Raw genomic sequence first — 18,537 nt, 5'->3', positions numbered from 1 at the left:
AGACATTCATGTTTTTAATAACTAATCAAAATTAAGAATTTCAGCTGCTATAGGGATATATTGTGAGCTCACTGTGAAATTAAAGCAGGTGCCATCTTCTTGCAGACTGACTTTATCTTGTAGAAATACATAACCACTTGTGGACCACAAGATTCAAATTCCTTTTGTTAAATGGGTGTTTTTGGGTTCTCTGGTCATGATCTTTTCAGGAAAGTAGAGGAGGGAAGATCTTGGTAAAATAGTCTCTGCAAAATAATTTACAGGGGCCTTAGCTCATTAAGACTAGTGGTATTTTTGATGATGATGAGTTACTGGAAGTAATTTTAAAGGGAAAGACTGTCCATGACTACTGCCTGTTGACACCTATATATGCAATGTTAATAATATGGTTTAGAAAAAGTATAGTAGACTCAGAGCCTGGATAGCAGTAGAGCTTTTACTGTTGACTCACTAAATGTGTTGACCGCTGTATGAACTAATAATTAAAGGCCATTTTGAGGATAGTAGTGGTAAGAGACAGAAAAAAAGTGCATGTGAAAACACAGATTCCTCAGAAGACTGAATGAATATTTGTCTACATGTTATAATCATAACAATTTATCCCTTTGAAGGGAGGGAGAAGCATTATGGAAGTGTATTTCCTTCATAAAGGAAGAAAGAATTTCCAAATTGTGTCTAGAGTTCTGCTGCTCTGTGTGGTGGAATAAAAAGCACATGAAGAGTAGAATAAAAAATTCTACTCATCAGGGAGCTTCCTGATTGGAATGGCATGCAGAGGTTTTGATCCTGATGTTTTTTTTCTGAGTATCTTAATTTGGTATGTATACTGTTGTAACATCCTTTCTGATCTTCAGGGTATGGGCTAAAAAGTCATGTCCGAACACACACTGGTGAAAAGCCTTATCGGTGCACAGAAGAAAATTGCACCAAATCATTCAAGACTTCAGGAGACCTGCAGAAACACATCAGAACCCACACAGGTACTATTATCACTCACATTTTTTTATTTGGTTGGTTGGTTAGAGTTAGGTGGATTTTTTTTCTCTTTGATCATTTTATAACCTTATACTTATGAATTCAGTCTGTGTATGTTCTCTTTCTGAAGCCCAGTGAGCTCAACATTTCAGCATGGTAAGCATTTACTGCAAATCCAGCATGCAGCGTTTCTTGGAAAAGTGCGTAAGCATTCACTGTGCCATTACAAATGCACTAACTTTGAGCAACGTGTGTAACCCTTGCAAAGTCACTGAGTCACTTAGTGCCTTTATAGTTTCTTTGTAGACAGAATGTATTGATATTGCAGCTGTAACAGAACAAGGAACTTTTCCTCAATAATGCAGATCACCTTTTAGAAATTCTGTCAATATTTTTAAGTTTTGGTACTTTCAGATAACTTGCATGCTGGCCTTGTGAAGGCTGATGGTTCTCAGATTGTTATTATCCTGATTTCCCTTATCTTCTGACAGCAAAAAAATGAATAAAAATATAATGCAAAAACAACAGTTATTAAAACTTCTAAAAATAAAATCTTATGTTTTTGTCTAATTAAAGTCACTTGAAAGCCAAAACAGAAGTTAATTCTGGAAAGCATACCCTGCACTCTACAAAATTCTGTAAGTGCGCACACATATGTACAAACAATTTTGTGCAATGTCTCCTTTGCTCCTGATCTGGAAGAAAAACCCACAAAAAAGCTTAAAAATGCGAAAAATAACCTCTTACCACCTACTAACCTATGTTATTCCACTAATTCCATTAATTCATCAGCTAGATGACCTGCAAGTTTTCCCACTCATCTCTGAATTTTAGAGATTAAAAAAAGAGAAAAAGAATGAAAGAAATAGGTTTTTCTCAAATTCAGAAGGGCAATGACCAGGGAAAAAAAAAGAATGAAAGCAATAAAAGTGCATTATATTAAAATAATTCTGCTTTGCTAGACTTCCATATTTAAAGACAGTCTGTTGTGGTTAGTGCTATGTTGATGTCAAGTTGGACATCAGGATGAGGACACAAAAATATCATCTCTGTTCAGTTTAAGAACAAAACTGTTTGTTTTTGTGTAGTATGATCAAGTACAAACAATAAACTGAAAGATTTCTACAGTATAGACAACAGACTGATTATCTGTAGGCTGTTTATTTTACTTCTATATGATCTACAAGTTTACATGGAAATTTAATACACTTTATTCTAATTTAGCAGCTGAGATGAGACTTAAGTCAGCTTTATGTTACCATTCACCACTTTGAACAATATTACTAAAACATGGACCCCCAGCAGTCGATGGATCAGAGTTCAGGGATTTCTTCAAGAAGTTACAGATTTAAGAATAGTTGCAGCAAGCCAAAGAATGAGAGAAAATTTGCACCAAGTCCTTTCTGTGGACGGATGGAGTAGTGTACACGTTTATGCTTTGCAGGTTGCAATAGTGTAGCTGATGGAAGCAAACAGGTCTGGGCTCTCTTTGTGCTCTGCCTTGGCTTTGGAGCCTTTTCATTCCTTTATCATGTAGAGCAGCATTAGCATTCTTGATTTTCTGCCCATTTGAGCCCAGAGTGATTTTCTCCTCTCTTTTACTAGCAGTCCAGTCTCACTTTCTGCTGCTATTAAATGCTTGCATCAGGCTCTTCCATGACATCCCCAGACATTGCTCTGCCCTATCTTCTGCTACATCCTAATGTCAGAAAAGCCAGCTGCACAGGAAGTTGCACCAGAGACAGAGTGCGTCTTCAGAGATCTGTGCTGAGTTGTTGTGTGTTGCAGCTGAGCTAGGGTAGAGCTTAAAGAGTTTTTACTTTGCATTTCTACTACCAGAAATTGCAGTCACCTGGAAATGCTTTTAAGAAGTGCCTTAGAAAGATGAGGCCAGCTTCCCAGACCCGCTGGGCGACATTCCTGTGGGCCTTCCTTAGGAACAACCCTGCTGTAGCCATTGGGGAAGGGCTGGTATTGCGCAGGGTGGACTGCACAGCCTGGCTCCTTTCTGGCTGAAATTTGAGGTTCTGTGTTGAAGCAGGGATTAGGGGAGCCATGGCAACACAACACTGAGGTGTGTACACTTAAATACACGCATACCGCCTTGGCAGGAAACTGAAAAACCTTTCCCTAATAGCTGCCTTAGGGAGTGAATTATAGTTTCCTCTACCAAGGAGCTAACTACTTTGCAGTTTTGGGGTATTAATGTCTCTATCAGGACTTTTCTATTTCTGTGTTTAAATACTTAATGTTGTATTTGTAGTAATGATCTGCCCTCTCTTGCTCTGAGATTCTTCATTTTGGTAAACAGTACAGTGAGTGGAATGAACTAGCTCTGGGAAGGGTAAAATCGCAATGGAGTAGCATATTGAGTGGGCATTCTGCCTTAACCCTCTGAGCCCACCCCATGTGGGTAATTCTGTGTTTCGATAGAGCTGAAGGATATAGTAGACAGGGATCAGAGTTATCATTCATGGTGAAATGCTTTGGTGGAATGATGTAAGTTTAATGTGTTTAATCTATCTTACGCAAATAGATTTCTTTTAAAAAGACGATTGTAATTGATTTGATTTTGGGGGTTGAAATTCGGGTTTTGGGCTGTGTCTCTTTGAAAAGTTGGTTTTGCTCTTGTAGTTTAAATGCTTTCTGTAATGAATTTTACTAATTCATCTATATTTTGATTATATGCTAAATCATGAATGGATTCTTTTCATGTTATGAAGTACAATTGATAAATGTACAAATGGTATGCTATACTTATTTCGGATAATATGTATATGAATTTTGGGGGAGTTAAATACATATTAGAATGTGGACTGTGTGAAAGGTATTCCAAGCAACTGAGTCTGTTTTATAAATCATAAAATACTAATTAAATGCATGATAATTTAGCTTACAATCAGTATAATTTTCCTAAACTTTGCCAGATTTGGCTAATAAATAGAGCAGTCTCTAGCAGCATATTCATGGTATTTATGATGGATACTCTCAATTAGAGAATTACATAGTTTTAGATTCCTGCATTCACTTTAAGTGTAATTAGTAATTTTTGTGTTCTTTTATAACTTTTGCATGTGTGCTTTTTCTTTCTCCCCCACCCCCCCCAGGTGAAAGACCCTTTAAGTGTCCATTTGAAGGATGTGGCAGGTCATTTACAACATCTAATATTAGAAAGGTTCACATCAGGACACATACAGGCGAAAGACCTTATTACTGTACAGAGCCAGGATGTGGGAGAGCTTTTGCCAGTGCAACTAATTATAAGAATCATGTGAGAATACACACAGGTATATGAGTTATGTTGTATAGTTCTTTGAAGGTCAGTCTGCTCTGTCATTCTCCTTTGAGAAAACTGTTTTGATGCATTTTAACAGGGCTATAGACAATTTTATATGTCCTGGTTTGATACTTTTGTTTGGGCCTCATCTTCCTTCCACTGACTGTAGTTAAAAAAAAAAATTTGCACCTTGCTCTCAATACAGATTAATTTTGGTTTGGATCCAAAGCTCTTTAAAACCAGTGCAAAATCTTGTGTGTGGTGGACATAGGGCTAAATCCTTAACATGGTTTGGGGGCTTGCCTCTGTGGTGAGTTGTTTCTTAAATAATTAACAGTAAAGTGCAAGCCTGAGCTGGAGTTTGGCTTGCCTTTGTGAGTCACTCTTCATTCCAGTTGTTTTTCCCTTGCTGCTGGAGTGATGGTCAAAACCTTACATTCCTAGACTACAGGGGAAAACAGTTACCTAGTCTGATTGGTAGGGAAAGTCATCTGCACAAATTAGAACATTCTAAAATACAAACATTAGTGACAGCCATTATCTTTATAGCCTTACATGTTTATAAAAGCACTGACAAGTTTAATGGAGGTAAGTTTTATTTCTCAGATTATATCTTTAGTTTATCATGTCATTTTTGCATTTGTTTCATTGATATTAGGTGCAAGATTTTTATATTAAATGATAATTGTTTAAACATATGCTTCCTATAGGTTTTTTTAGAGTTTAAAGTCTCAAAAATAAGTGAAATTATCAGCTACTTTGTTACACTAGTACAATTGAGGAAAACTATGGGGCTTCCAAGAACGGAAGGGACAAAATTGTCAATACTATGCCAAACTGATGCTAAGGCTGGCTTCCCAGGAGGCTGGAGTGCTATGTCGTTCAGTGAAGCAGTTTGTATCTGCTTTCATCTTTAGTGTCATTTTCTAAAGATTCTGTAAATTGCAGCTTTCAGACTACCATTCTGTCTTCACTCGAAGGACATTTTTAGATGGAACACTAGGGAGAGAAAAAGGCTCAACTTTTATTGGCAGTAGTTTTAAAAAGAGATAGCAAGATGCTGCATTGGTACATGGTGAGCTTCACTGTTGTCACTGAAATTGGAGTTTGTTTGGTAATTAAGGTGTGTCACTAAATGCCTACAAATTTGTTGAGAATTTTTTTGTGTGCATCCTAGATAACGTTGTTTTTATGCCTTTTTTTCGTATAGGGGAGAAGCCCTACGTCTGTACAGTTCCTGGTTGTGATAAACGTTTCACAGAGTATTCCAGTTTATACAAACACCACGTTGTACATACTCATTCCAAACCATATAACTGTAATCACTGTGGAAAAACATACAAGCAGATTTCCACACTTGCTATGCACAAGCGAACAGCACACAATGACACAGAGCCCATTGAAGAAGAACAAGAGGCCTTTTTTGAGCCACCTCCAGGTTAGAGTTTGTAGTCTTTGCATCTCCTGTTATAGTAAAAATGAATTGGATAATATTTTGCTGTTCTTTTTAACCAAGGAATTGAAAAGCACAGATGAAAATCTGAAGTATTTAATAAAGTTATTTAACTTCTTCATGGGACTTTTTAGTATGGTAGCTAACCTGTAAACAGAAACTGAGCAACTGATTGAGCAGATCATAAACCTGGTTTATAGCAGGCTGAGAATACAAGAGAAGTTTAAATTGCAGTCCCAGCAAACCTGCTATAAACAGATTTGCTATAAATATGAACGTAGGAAGGAACCTGCAAGAGTCTGAAATGTTTATATTTGCAATATACCTGATTTTTCTGAATGAGTTTTCTAAGAATATGTATAATACTATAGTTGGTGAGTTTGTTGTGCCTCTCAAGGCACTGTCTTGAGAGAAGGAAAAATCTGTTGGTGCAGCACTCTGATATTGAGCTATTTTGCTGTAAAGTTAATAGCAGCTTCTATAGACAGGTGTAGAGGCAGTAATGAAAATAAGCTCATGTGCTCTAGTATTCTTTAGAAAATATTTTTCGTGGTATCATGGGTATTGAGTTCTGTGATCATAAAAGATCAAACTGAAGAATATATTGCTAGAGAAGAAAAGTAGCTTTCTAAAATCTGATTTTAGATGTGGTTGAGGATAGGAAAAACACATGGAAACGGTATTGGTCTGAAAAGTGGTTTTACTTCATGTATTTGGGAAACTGCACTGCATGCCTTTTAAGCAAAAAATTTGCTATGTTCTGATGCCACCTTTTAAGGGAGTGATAAGATTTGCACTTGTTGAGGTTAAACATTTATTAAGACAGTAAACTTACTTAAATCTTCACACAAAGGCATCACTATATTCTTCTTTATGTTTGTTAATGAATAACTTTTAATAAGCTGACAGTTGTGTTTGCAAGAAGCCTCTAGTATGGAGAAGTTAACATTTAATGAATTCATCAAAAATGTTTGTTACCATTTTGATATTTGTTTATAAACTGAATACCTATTTTCTTAATGTCTAGTATTTATATGTCTTATAACTCATTGCTAAAAGACTGTACCCCAGAGTCCAAAAACAGTAATTTGGGACTTTCTGACTTGATTTTGGTATCTTTCCTTCTTTTATTTTTCTCTTTTTCACACTGTAGTGTTTAAAACCTTCAAATCAGACTGCCACTTAATCCTTGTCATTTAGGTTTCCTGCCAGTATTCAGAGTATGCAAACTACCTTCTTGCTTTTGTTGTATCAAATAGGTCAAGGTGAAGATGTTCTCAAAGGCTCTCAGATAACCTATGTGACAGGTGTCGAGGGAGAAGATGTCATTTCTGCACAAGTTGCTACAGTTACTCAGTCAGGGTTAGGTCAACAAGTAGCACTCATTTCCCAGGATGGAACCCAGCATGTAAGTACTTGCGGTGCTAATGAACTGGCAGCAGTGTGCTGAGAACCGAGGCTGCTCTTTGTCTGTAGATGCTCCATGTGCTGTCTAACATCATTTAGGATCCTTGAAAAATACAAGCTTAGATTTCTTATGGTTTTGGAACTGGGTCAGGATGTGTTAGGATTGGGCTTCCTCTGGAGTGCCTACATTAAAAAATATATTGTAACATCTGAAACTCTATTACACAAAGCTAGGTTTGTTTCACTATTCACATTTAAATTGGCAGTCTTGAAAATTCTGCAAGTCCATTTTGCTCATGTTTTAGGCTGTTATGACAGTTGCTGTATATACAGTCTAGTTTCTGAGATTTCCAAGAATTCCCTAAATACTCAGTATCTGGTTGTTAATCTTCTCTCTCATCTATCAGCACACATTTTTGGTAAATAAAATCTTTTTGCCCACCTGTCTGTCTTAAAAGGTGTTTGCTAGTGTGCCATCCTTTTACCATTTCTAACATAAACAAAAGAGGACCAGGATCAGGAATGCTTTGATAATTTCTATGGCTAATTTGTTTTCTTTTAAGGAGTTAATATGCAATTTCATTGAAGGGGATTTTAACACAAAGACATAATTGTTTACTGTCTTGTTTAGCTTTGGCATATGGGGAAAAATATATTTCAACTAAGAAAGTAGTAGAAATACAAAACGCATATGGAAGATGTCTTCTAAATCAGATTCAGAGATTAAATATTAAGAGAGCTGTTACATTACAGGCCCTAAACATTGCAGCAATGCTAAGTAACAGGTGTTTTTCAACTTAAAAATGAAAGCCTGCAGAAGCCTTAACATGGAGTTATTGCATTTATTTCCATTACCTTTCAGCTTGACTTTAGTTCTGTGATGTTTTATTGCCTTATAAATCACACATGATATCAAATCAGATATCATGTCTGATGCCCTTGCAGTGGAGATATTAAATGCATTAATGCATCTTGCACTGGAGACATTAAAAATTCATATCATTATTTTTATTCATGTTTTAACTCTTAAAGCAACAGAGGCCTTTTTAAGATTTCCATTAAGATAAAAGTATGTCACATGGTAATACTGTGAGTTGCACTATCCATTAGGTAATACATACCAGTAGATGATCTTTCATGCAGTTCTTTAGGGTATGATCTGATGAACATGGAGTTGTAGACTGTGCTGACGAGTATGCTGAGTTTTGCTATTACTGAGACATAGTTTTATTTCTGTAGATAGGTCTATGGGTCTGAATGATCATGGAATATCAGATCCCCATCAGTAAGATAAATACAGTGTGGGCTCTGTCCAAGAAAGAAAGACTGGGCCAAAGAGGGACCATGATTCTCAGGAAATACATGCATGCCTATCAGGAAGTAGAATAATTGCCTATGGCCAATGTGTTACTTGAGAACACTGCTTAAAATATTTTTATCGGCACTATAATGAACAGGTTGCCTTTTCATGCTGGATTGTTACACATTCTGTTTCAAATGAAGAAACTGCACTACTGACTAGCAGGACTTTATTTGATAAATACTGTTACATTTTAAGTATGTGACATCTTTTCTCAAATCTCATTTAGAAACATTTATACATCCTGGGTTTTTACCTGTAAACGTATTTATGTTGCTGAAAGCTTAAACTCAGGTATCACTCAAGCAGCAATTGAACCTTTTTGAATTCAGAAATGATTTTGTGTTTCAGGTCAACATATCTCAGGCTGATATGCAGGCCATTGGAAATACTATCACTATGGTAACACAAGATGGCACCACTATCACAGTCCCTGCCCATGATGCTGTCATCTCTTCTGCAGGAACACATTCAGTAGCAATGGTTACTGCAGAAGGCACTGAAGGGCAGCAGGTAAAGTATTTTCCTGTGTATATATGTAATGATCCATTGCAAGATGACATAAAATAGACACACAGGATTACCATTCACATAGATACATTTATCAGAGCAGTTTCCTGTACCTGGCTGTCACATTTTCCTCATAATAATATGATGTCTTCTTCTCTAGTGCTTTACATCAGAATATTTCAGAATGTTTTAGAAGCATTAAGAACAAGAACAATTTCTTAGGTGTTAATCAAATAATCAATTTAGGTATAGGAAAAACAAGACACGGAGATGCTAAGAATTTTACCTAAGTCACACAACAAATGTGTGGCAGAGCTAAAAATACAATCCATTATGAATCCTAGCTCTTTATCACTTAACATGACTGTAGTTTGTTTGGCAGAGAAGAAACATTTGTGTAAGTATATTTTTTGCCTTTTTGCTTTTAATATACAGCAACAGTAGCTAACTTTTTAGTAGAAACATAGTCATAGAAATTTCAATCCCTCTTTTATTTAAAATTTATTTCAATGTTGTAAAAAACATGTGAAAATGACTGTATTTATTAATCAGCATGCTCTGTATACATACATAATCACAGGCTTACAGACACAGTTACTGTGAACTTCTAAGGATATTTGTATTTTGAGACCTAATAGATAAGTTACCATCATTTTGTTTCTTAAAGTTTTCTTAAAAATTTATGTTCTGCAGAATAAAATTATTCTCATAAATAATAATACTTCAAAGTTAACTATTGTATGAGATCAGTAATGGTAACAGTTCTACAATCCAGATAATTCTCTTCCTTTGATCTTCAAGGTTGCTATTGTGGCTCAAGACTTAGCAGCATTTCATAGTGCCTCATCTGAAATGGGACATCAGCAACATGGGCACCATTTAGTGACTACAGAAACTAGACCTGTTACATTGTTGGCTACATCCAATGGAACGCAGATTGCCGTACAGGTAAGTTTTCTGGAATGTTTCTTATTTCTAGAGATAGAAGCTCCTAGTCATGTGACGAAATGAATCTAATAAATCTGGCTCCCCTGATAAAACAGTCACATAATGATATCATCTTATTTTTAAATAGTATATAGGATTAGGGAAGAGGAATAATAAGCAGCTTATTTTCCAAATCAACTAGTGGAACTTCAAAAATAACAAAAACGTAAACAGAAAAAAAAAGAACAAAGGGGCAGAGGGCCAGATTTGAGGCCAAGTGAATCTTTCATGGAAGAATGACATATATATTCAGTAATACGGTACTTCAAAGTCGCAGGTCTTCAGTGGAAAAGCACTTTCATTCATTCTTCAACATTACATATTAAGTTGATCAGGAATGCCAAGCTCTCAAAGGTAAATTGTTTTGAATTTACCTATATAGATAAAACAACTCACCTGGCAAACTGAATCTATGCTATTTAAAGCCTGAAATACTAATAGTGAAAAATTAAAATGTAAGCAGTTTTGCAGAAAGATTAAAAATAAAAAATCCCTGGAAAGCCACCTTTTGTTTGTGTGTGTAACCAGTACAGTGCAAAGCAGCAGTTTCTATAAACAGTTCCTCACATTGTCGAAGCAATACAATGAAATAGTAATTTCTAGGTATGAAGAAGTTTAATTTAAATTGGACTAGTTTTGAAAAAAGTGGAAACAATGCACAAATTAGACTTCTAGCTAGAAATGAACTGAAAACAAAACTAAGACAAGTATTTTTGTGAATAGTTTTTTTAGCAGGAAGAAAATCATGTTTGTCTAGGAGCTTGAGGGAAACATCTAGGGTAAATGATTGACAGTATGCTACCTTACTCAAATACTTAATTTAACTACGTTTATATATTGCTTTTGTTATATATGATATTGGTAGGTAAGTAGAAGCTCTTGCAAATTTTAAATCTGGAGGATACAGTATTTTAACAAATTATATATTAAAATTAAATTCTTTGAAGAAAATGTATTTAGTAGATGCTTTGAAACTCTGTTTATTTTGCTATCAGAGGGTATCTTTATTTTCATACTGATTAGAGAGGTGCTAGTATATTTTACTCGAAAGAGGTGTGACAGTACTGATCTCACTTACTTGTGTTAAAATACTGATTTGTATCTAGATCTTTGGTTTCGTTTTTATTTTTTCTTTATAAATTTATACCCTTTATCTTATGCAACGTTTTGGATTTATTTATGTGTAAATGCGTTTTTTCAGCTTGGAGAACAGCAATCTTTGGAAGAAGCCATTAGAATAGCCTCTAGAATACAGCAGGGTGAAACACCAGGGATTGATGATTAACTTCTAACACTGCTTCCAGAACAATAGACTGAAATGGAATTTTATTTTCAATCAACAAAGGTCCATGCCAGCAGCAGTCCATAAAAACTTTGAAGCTCCCCGCTCACTGATACCGTGGACATATTTTATGCAAGAGCGAAGAACATTTTGTAACTTCTGTGTACATAACCCTTGGAATGGACTGACATCATCTACTTCCAACTGTTGTATATTCAGGAATATGGAATTAGGATTACATAGTAAATTTCCTTGTTATCCTTTCATCAGATTTCAGACTGGTCTACAAGCAAGTGAAAAGTGAAATAGAAGTATTGGAATTAATTTTTAATGTCATGTACAAATAATGAAGGCATTACTGAAGATTTCAAATGTTTAAAATACTATGACAAAATCATCATTTCAGGAACCCTTACAAGTAATAAAGAAGACAAAGCCTTTTAAATTGCTTCCAGAAATGGAAAAGTCTTGGATTTTGAGCCTACTGTAAATCTTCGTATTTTGATTTGTTTCATACAGATTTGAATACTCTTTAGATTATTCACCCCATCTCATTAATTGTAAATACAGACTGTTAATGCTGGAAGTGCTAATTATATTATCTTTAAATTGGATTATGTACAAAAGAGAAACTTTGGTTGTTCAATATTAAAGGAAGTAAATCTAATGATTTCGTTTCTTTACATATTTTACTTTAAATGTTACCCTCAAATTATGATGCAATAAGTATAACATGATTATATTGTTTAGATCGGATGATACTGTCATGTGCCATACTGTTTTACTTTTTAGTGAGAATTAAATTTTTATTTACGGCCCTGTCTAAATTTTCCCAAGTTTATTTATCATAAGCTTAATTTTTTGGCATATGAATTTTTATCATAATCCATTATAGTGTATTAACTATTTAGTATTAATGGTTATTAATTTTAAGCATTTCAAAACACTACAAGAATGATTAATATAGTAATTAGTCAACTGATTTTGACAAAAAAAGTAAACTGCCTGTTACTAAAAGGAGTATTTTCAAATGGTGTGTTTGCAGGATAAGTACAAACACTAAGAGTCTGATTTTCAACATTTATGAGTGCCTACAGCTACCATTCGCTACCTAGGATATGCCGATAATCAGTGCTTTTGAAAATCAGCTACTAGAAAAAAGGGAATAATTAACGATGATGCAAGTCCAGTACTCTTCCTCACCTATCATTCTGTAAAGGAGGAAGAAATTGTAGGTATGTCTAACACATACAGTAAAAAGTACCTTTTAAACTTTTTAATACCAAAAAAATGTCTTTACTTTTGTCTTGTTAGTCGGCTCATTAAGCAAGTTAAAATTTTTGGCTTCATGTAAGATTCAGTGTTTATTTTAGATGAGTGTCAAGAGCACAAGTCTGGCAGCTTCTGGAACTGAAGCCTCATTTTATACTGTCTCGAGAAGAATTAAAAATCTACCAGATGAAGTGCTTATCAAGTAAGCATTTTGTAAGTATTGTGGGGTACACATTTTACCATAAAAGTCCCTAACTATGTATTTAGAGGTATTTGACCTCAAAAAGGCCAACATTGAATAGTATGTAGCTGATTTAGTGTGACTAACTGTATCAAAACTGTTTATAGCCTTTTAGGTTTCTCATACAGATAGCCAACTGAAAAATACAGTTAAAGTTTACAGTACAGTGGGATAGATCTGAATAAAATAAAGACTGTTCTCTGGATCCACAACAGAGTAAAACCTGGAAACGTCTGCAGCTGTTGGTATCAGCAGGTTCTGCAGTGGCGGATACACAGCATGAAATTAGGATAGATAGGAAAACTGGCCAAAAGTATTTTAGGAGGGGGAAACAACATGCCAAAAAGGACAGGGTGTTTGGCAGTAGAACCCGTAGTTTCTACTCCTCTTTATTGAAAGTTCTGTCTCAAAGTCAATGGTTTGGCACACTAGGCGAAGCAATTCATTTGTAAAAGAGGGATCCTATGAAGAAAAACAACTTATTTTATCACTCCCTCTTAGAAATTGGCTCCCACACTTACAGTATTTCCCACTCACAATTTTTTCCCCCTTTCAAATTCCAGGCCTACCTGAACTCCTCCTTAAAGGAATAAAACATCTCTAGACTTGACTTCGGCCTGCTAAAATCAACTTTTTCGTTTTAAATGGTCTGACAGGTTTTCACCACCTCCAGGCTTTGCTTTTACAGTAGCTTAGTGCCTGTCCTGATAGTAAAGAGAGAGGTAATTGTTTCGGTGCTCCCGGCTGATGACCTATTGTGCCAGGCACAGGGCACATAACAAAAAGGGCAGTTTTTACCTCTAAGAGCTAATGCCAAAGCACACATGAATAGGCTGAAGCTGGGAGACTGTGTTTTTATAAGAATAAATCCTGAAGCCTGACAACAAAGTTTTAAAAAAACATAATCCCTGATGGCATAATTAATCTCAGCAACAAATCAGCTGACTGATACTAGAGATATTCAGGCACAGTGTGGGAGAAAAGGCATGTGGTGTCTGCTTAGCATACAACAGAGGGAGAGAGCTAACAGTGCAGATAAAATGTCCCAGCTTGGAAGGCAGTTCTTTCTAAACTTTATTTTAGTTCCTAACCCACGATCATACTGCAGGGAAAAGTTTGTTTGAGTGGATGCTCTTTCATGTAATGATCAGGCTGTACTATATTACTAAAAATCATTCTGTATGCTGTGTTCTTCCTGGAGGGCAGTCAGGGAGCCTTCCCCAGGGACAGGAAGCTATTTAACCAATATTTAGCCACCAGGAAAAGATGGGAGAAAGAGAGGGGTATGAGGGAAAAGTGCTTCTGAATCCATCATCTACACTTGTTGAGCTCAGTTTGACTGAGCTCTTTAGGTTGACCACAGGTCCTACATACTAAGAAGCAGGAGTGTCCTATAACACACTCTTCCAATCCTGTCACTCTCACTTGGTCAACGAATTATCATTAAATGTATCGAAGAATTGAGCTTTTTGAGAATTCTTTTTAGCTATTAAATATAATACAGGTCTGCAATTGTATTGATAGTTGGGTGGAAAGCAGTCTGATTTTCTTAAACAATAAGGAGTAAAGACAATGGAAGTGAAGGGTAATGTGTCCTATTCAGCTATCACTTTTTGTTTGTTTGAAAGTTGAAAAATATTCAGCCTGTTTTATTTTTGTCTTTAAAAATATAAAAAATAAAATATGCATTGTTTTTTTTCAGACGTAAATTTTAAACTCCAGCTGGCTGTTAATATTGAGGCATTCCTGTATTTGCAAAGCAATATATATTTCAACATCAGATCCTCAAAAAAATGGTTTTTCTTCCCCCCCCAAAAAAACCTTCTGAAGTCTGGACCAATGTGACAATGAGACCAAAAAATCCAAGAGCCAGTCTCTTACCAAAATTCTTGTCTGTCATACATAAATAGTAAATTGCACTGTACGTGAGGAGTATAAATGGCCTTTTTTTTTCTCTTGACAAGTTTTGTGCGTATTTTGAAAGGTAGCTCAGGTGTTGCCAACAGGTGTGAGACTCCTTTGATGTTATTTTTGATTCTGCTAGCAAAGTTCACTTGTCCAAAGGAGAATCTGACAAAGCTATTAGACCATCACCGAATTAACCAGCTGACACCTAACCCCATCAGGAATGTGATCCTAGGCTTTTCCAGTTGAGGGTTATAATCAAAAACTACTTCAATTATCCCAATAAACATAAAAGCTTTTATCAACAAGCAGGCATTCTGTCTGACATTCTCTGTGTATTTTTCTCTACTGGAAATGTGCCTGCCTTAAATCCCACTCCTCTCAGCTTCTAAAGGAATAATAGATTCTATTATTTGGATCATTTCTGCTGCTCCCAAAGGAATGGCAAAACATTTACACTTTCAGGGCACAAAGGGTGGTGTGGAGATTTTTCTAAAAGAAAGAAGTATCCTGTATGTTACTGTCAAAGCCCCAGCACGTTACCCTTTCCCTTGTTTAAATTCCTCACCAGCAAAGCTTGAGGTTGAGACTCAACAAACTGATAAGCTTCTTTATCAGGCTGCTGCATTTTACCTGTTTTTCTGGCGAGTTTTTGGCTCTCCATCAGAATTATTGCTTGATTTTGAGTGTTCTGTAATATTTAGCTGAGAGGATTCTGAGCAGACATCTAACAACCTGAAACCAGGCTGGTCTCCTGGCGTAACAGAAACCACCACGTGGTTGTAGAAAGCTTCTGGAGAAACTGCAGTGTTCCAGAGTTATGTCTCCAGTGGGTTTCTTGCTTGAGCATAGGGCTAATTTAGATCTGCATGCAAGTTGTAATGGCTCTGAAAAATCAGCAAATACAAGAATGGTTTGTAGAGCAGACAGGATTAGCTGCTATTTGCTTTAAGAGACAGATTTTTGAATGTACATAGGTTTCTGAGGATTTTAATGGGCGGAAGGTAGCTGAGCTTCTTGAAACTCTTACAAGGCTCTGACCTGCATCTCTAAAAAATGCTTGCAAAATGTCTTATTTTAAATGATGTGTCTAAGAGATTATTAAAATGAGTATTAATAAATCTGAAAAAGGCAGAATACCCTTTTTATGGTTTTGCATATACTCTGAGGGAGAAAAGGAAAAAAAAGTTAGCAATACCAGTAAACTAATAGTGACTAGTTAGTATTACGTGCATTGCACATTTTGAGGGGTTTTAACTGCAGATAGAAAGTCTTGACTCCTATCACCTTAACCTCACTTGAGCACAGGAATGGAGTACTCTAATTGTACCTGTTGTTTTCAGCCATGACAATCATTCTCTCTCTTCAACTTTTAGGATGTTTTGACAGAAATTTTGGATCTGAATATGTCTTTCAGGATCAGATTCTGTTGCCATTTTCTTTGTAAGTAAAGATTCCAAGCCTTAAGAGGCAGAAATAAAGACAGAAATGTCTTTAAAAATTGTTAGTGTGTGTGCTGTCATATTCACAGAGAAGTATTTAAGAATTGTACAAGTTATAAGCTTTGTATGTAGTCATTAGCTTACAAATAAGTGGCATGGAGATTGTTTTAAATTCTAAACACTGAAACTTTTTGAATTAGCAGCCTCTATTCCAAACAGGCTATGTTCAGTGCAAAATAAAGCAAAAAGGAAGGTAACTGTAATACACTGCTGATTGTAGGGATGGATTCTTATTTGTCTAGCCCATATCAGGAAAAGAAAGATTGTATTTTAAGTGACTGTGCAACTGTACATTAATGCTATGAATATGCTTATGGAAACATCATTAGCCAGATAATTTTTACTTCAGCAGCACCTCTGGAGGAACATGCTTTAGATCTACAAGCAGCTGTAGGGGAACGTTCTGCAGGAATATCAAATAGTGTGGCTCCAAGACCACTTGTGTTGCTGTGAGTTTCCTTCCTCAAACTAAATGACCTTCAGGTTTCTATCAATTTTCACAATTCAACAGATAATGAGACTGTCCTCGGGCAGCTGTTGAAAGAAACTCAGGAGTGAATAGGAAGAGGAACCAGGACTAGTATTGCAAAGGAGTTCCTTTACATTTGTAACCAAATGAATCAAGGTAAAATCTTTACAGTTTTAATTCTGACAAAAGGAAGTTAAGTGCACTTGGGATCTACAGTCCAAAGGAATTTGACCTCTAAAAATATCGTTTTTCAACTGACTCCACCACTGTATCATTCATTAAGATTTGGACAGTGTAAAGAAGGCTTATATATGCAAAACAGAATATAATGCTCCATTGCTTTTCTCTGAAGGCTTGTGCTGGCCAGCAGCCATATTCTTAGTGCCAGTCTCTGGTCATTTATGGACTTAAGTGGTTGTAGCATCACAGGCTTAAATAGCACTATAGTGGATGTTTCTGAACAGGTACATGGATATTCCTCAGAAGTTTTGATGCTTGAGAGCATGAACTAACTTCTGTTTCCTGAAACTTCATTCTTCTTTTTAAATATCTTCTTAGGAACAGATTTCAAACTTATAGTTAGTAAGCTGGTCTGTTATTCCTCATAAGAGACTTGAGAGCATTGTATAACTCTTAAGATACAGACACAGACCTTTTAAAACATTTTGGTTTATGAGACATTGTGAATATGAGTTATTTTTTTTTATCCTAATTGTTCCTGATTTTCATATAAGCAGCTTGACCTTCCTCCTCTTTTCTTTTGCTTTTTTAACCCCATTTACATTTCTCATAAATTCAACCAGTTTCAAGTTTATGTTGGCTGCTGTAGAATGGATTTTTGGCAGAGCTGTTTTAATTTGATCAAAATGATTTGGGGGTCTTGTAGCTGAATTTGTAAGTGCAGGAAATCCTGACAAAATGGCACTGTTCCCACTTCTGTGGCAGTTCCTCTGACAGCTAGACAAATTGGTCATTGTTTCATTTCTTTCCCATTCATCATTATTTGGGTTCCCCTGCTATCTACAAAAGGGAGAACAACTGTTTCCCCTTGAGCTCGAAAACTCCTAGTGAAAAGTAGCTGTTGGTCAGTGAGTGTGTGCCCCGGATAAATATTTCCGGTAACAAATGCTTCAATGCACCACACTGCATATACTTATATATATATTTTTTTAATTTAAAATAAAGTATTTAAAAAAATCTGCAAATATATTCTGAAAACCCTTACACCACCCAAATGTCTAAGAATATCAGTCAGGCACTGCCTGGACATAAAGGTACATACTGTTAAATCAATTTGCAGGACCTACAGAGAATCAAACATGCAATTTAATCAGTGAACTGGGGATTATTTTGGCTGAGTATGACACAGTGGAACCCTGTGCAGCTCTTCCCCACTTCCTGTTACTCAAGCTCCATTGTTAATGTGTCTGTCTAAGGGAATTCGCTCTGCAGTGCTTTTGTATAGAAATCCTAATGCTAGTCCTGCTTCTTGTCATGGTAGACAGGATAGCAGTGTTACCATACTTGTTCTTAGGGAAAATCATCTTCTACTCTGTACAACAGTTTATAATCCCTTCAAATGATAGCAAAAGAAGAACTGATACAGTGCAAGACGGCACATATATACAGCTGATGTATAAGGTCTTTATTGAGTAACAACACATTTTGTTATATTTACATATTTATTCAATACTTGATTTTTTTTTTGGCCTCGGTTTGGAAATAAACTTCCTTTTTAAACTTTTAAACTATTGTGTTTCTGCTCTTTCTCCATTCCTTTTTTTGTCTCCTTTTTTATCTCTTTTACTATCTTCTCATCCTTCTGTATTTGTATCTCTGCAGAAACTCTGAATTGTTTAATTTTTGTCCCACTTAAACTGTTACAGTGATCAGCAAT

The 18,537-nt window shown here is 35.8% G+C and overlaps 1 protein-coding gene across 2 annotated transcripts in view; it reads left to right on the top strand.

Annotated features, from left to right (window-relative positions):
- The window catches only part of ZNF143 (zinc finger protein 143), a 38,490-nt gene extending 26,472 nt beyond the window's left edge, over positions 1 to 12,018 (top strand). Inside the window, exons 10-16 of one of the 2 annotated variants that reach the window (XM_062577735.1) lie at positions 855 to 980; positions 4,083 to 4,262; positions 5,463 to 5,690; positions 6,965 to 7,113; positions 8,824 to 8,985; positions 9,784 to 9,930; positions 11,171 to 12,018. In XM_062577735.1, the coding sequence (XP_062433719.1) occupies positions 855 to 980; positions 4,083 to 4,262; positions 5,463 to 5,690; positions 6,965 to 7,113; positions 8,824 to 8,985; positions 9,784 to 9,930; positions 11,171 to 11,254 (1,076 nt within the window). In that variant the 3' untranslated portion in view covers positions 11,255 to 12,018. The remainder of the gene's footprint in view (positions 1 to 854; positions 981 to 4,082; positions 4,263 to 5,462; positions 5,691 to 6,964; positions 7,114 to 8,823; positions 8,986 to 9,783; positions 9,931 to 11,170) is intronic. The other variant, XM_062577736.1, reaches the window with a different exon arrangement.
- Positions 12,019 to 18,537: the final 6,519 nt, after the last annotated feature.

This window comes from Rhea pennata, chromosome 5 (assembly GCF_028389875.1).
Source record: "Rhea pennata isolate bPtePen1 chromosome 5, bPtePen1.pri, whole genome shotgun sequence".
Classification (NCBI taxonomy): domain Eukaryota; kingdom Metazoa; phylum Chordata; class Aves; order Rheiformes; family Rheidae; genus Rhea; species Rhea pennata.
This window is presented reverse-complemented; position numbering and strand designations above follow the sequence as displayed.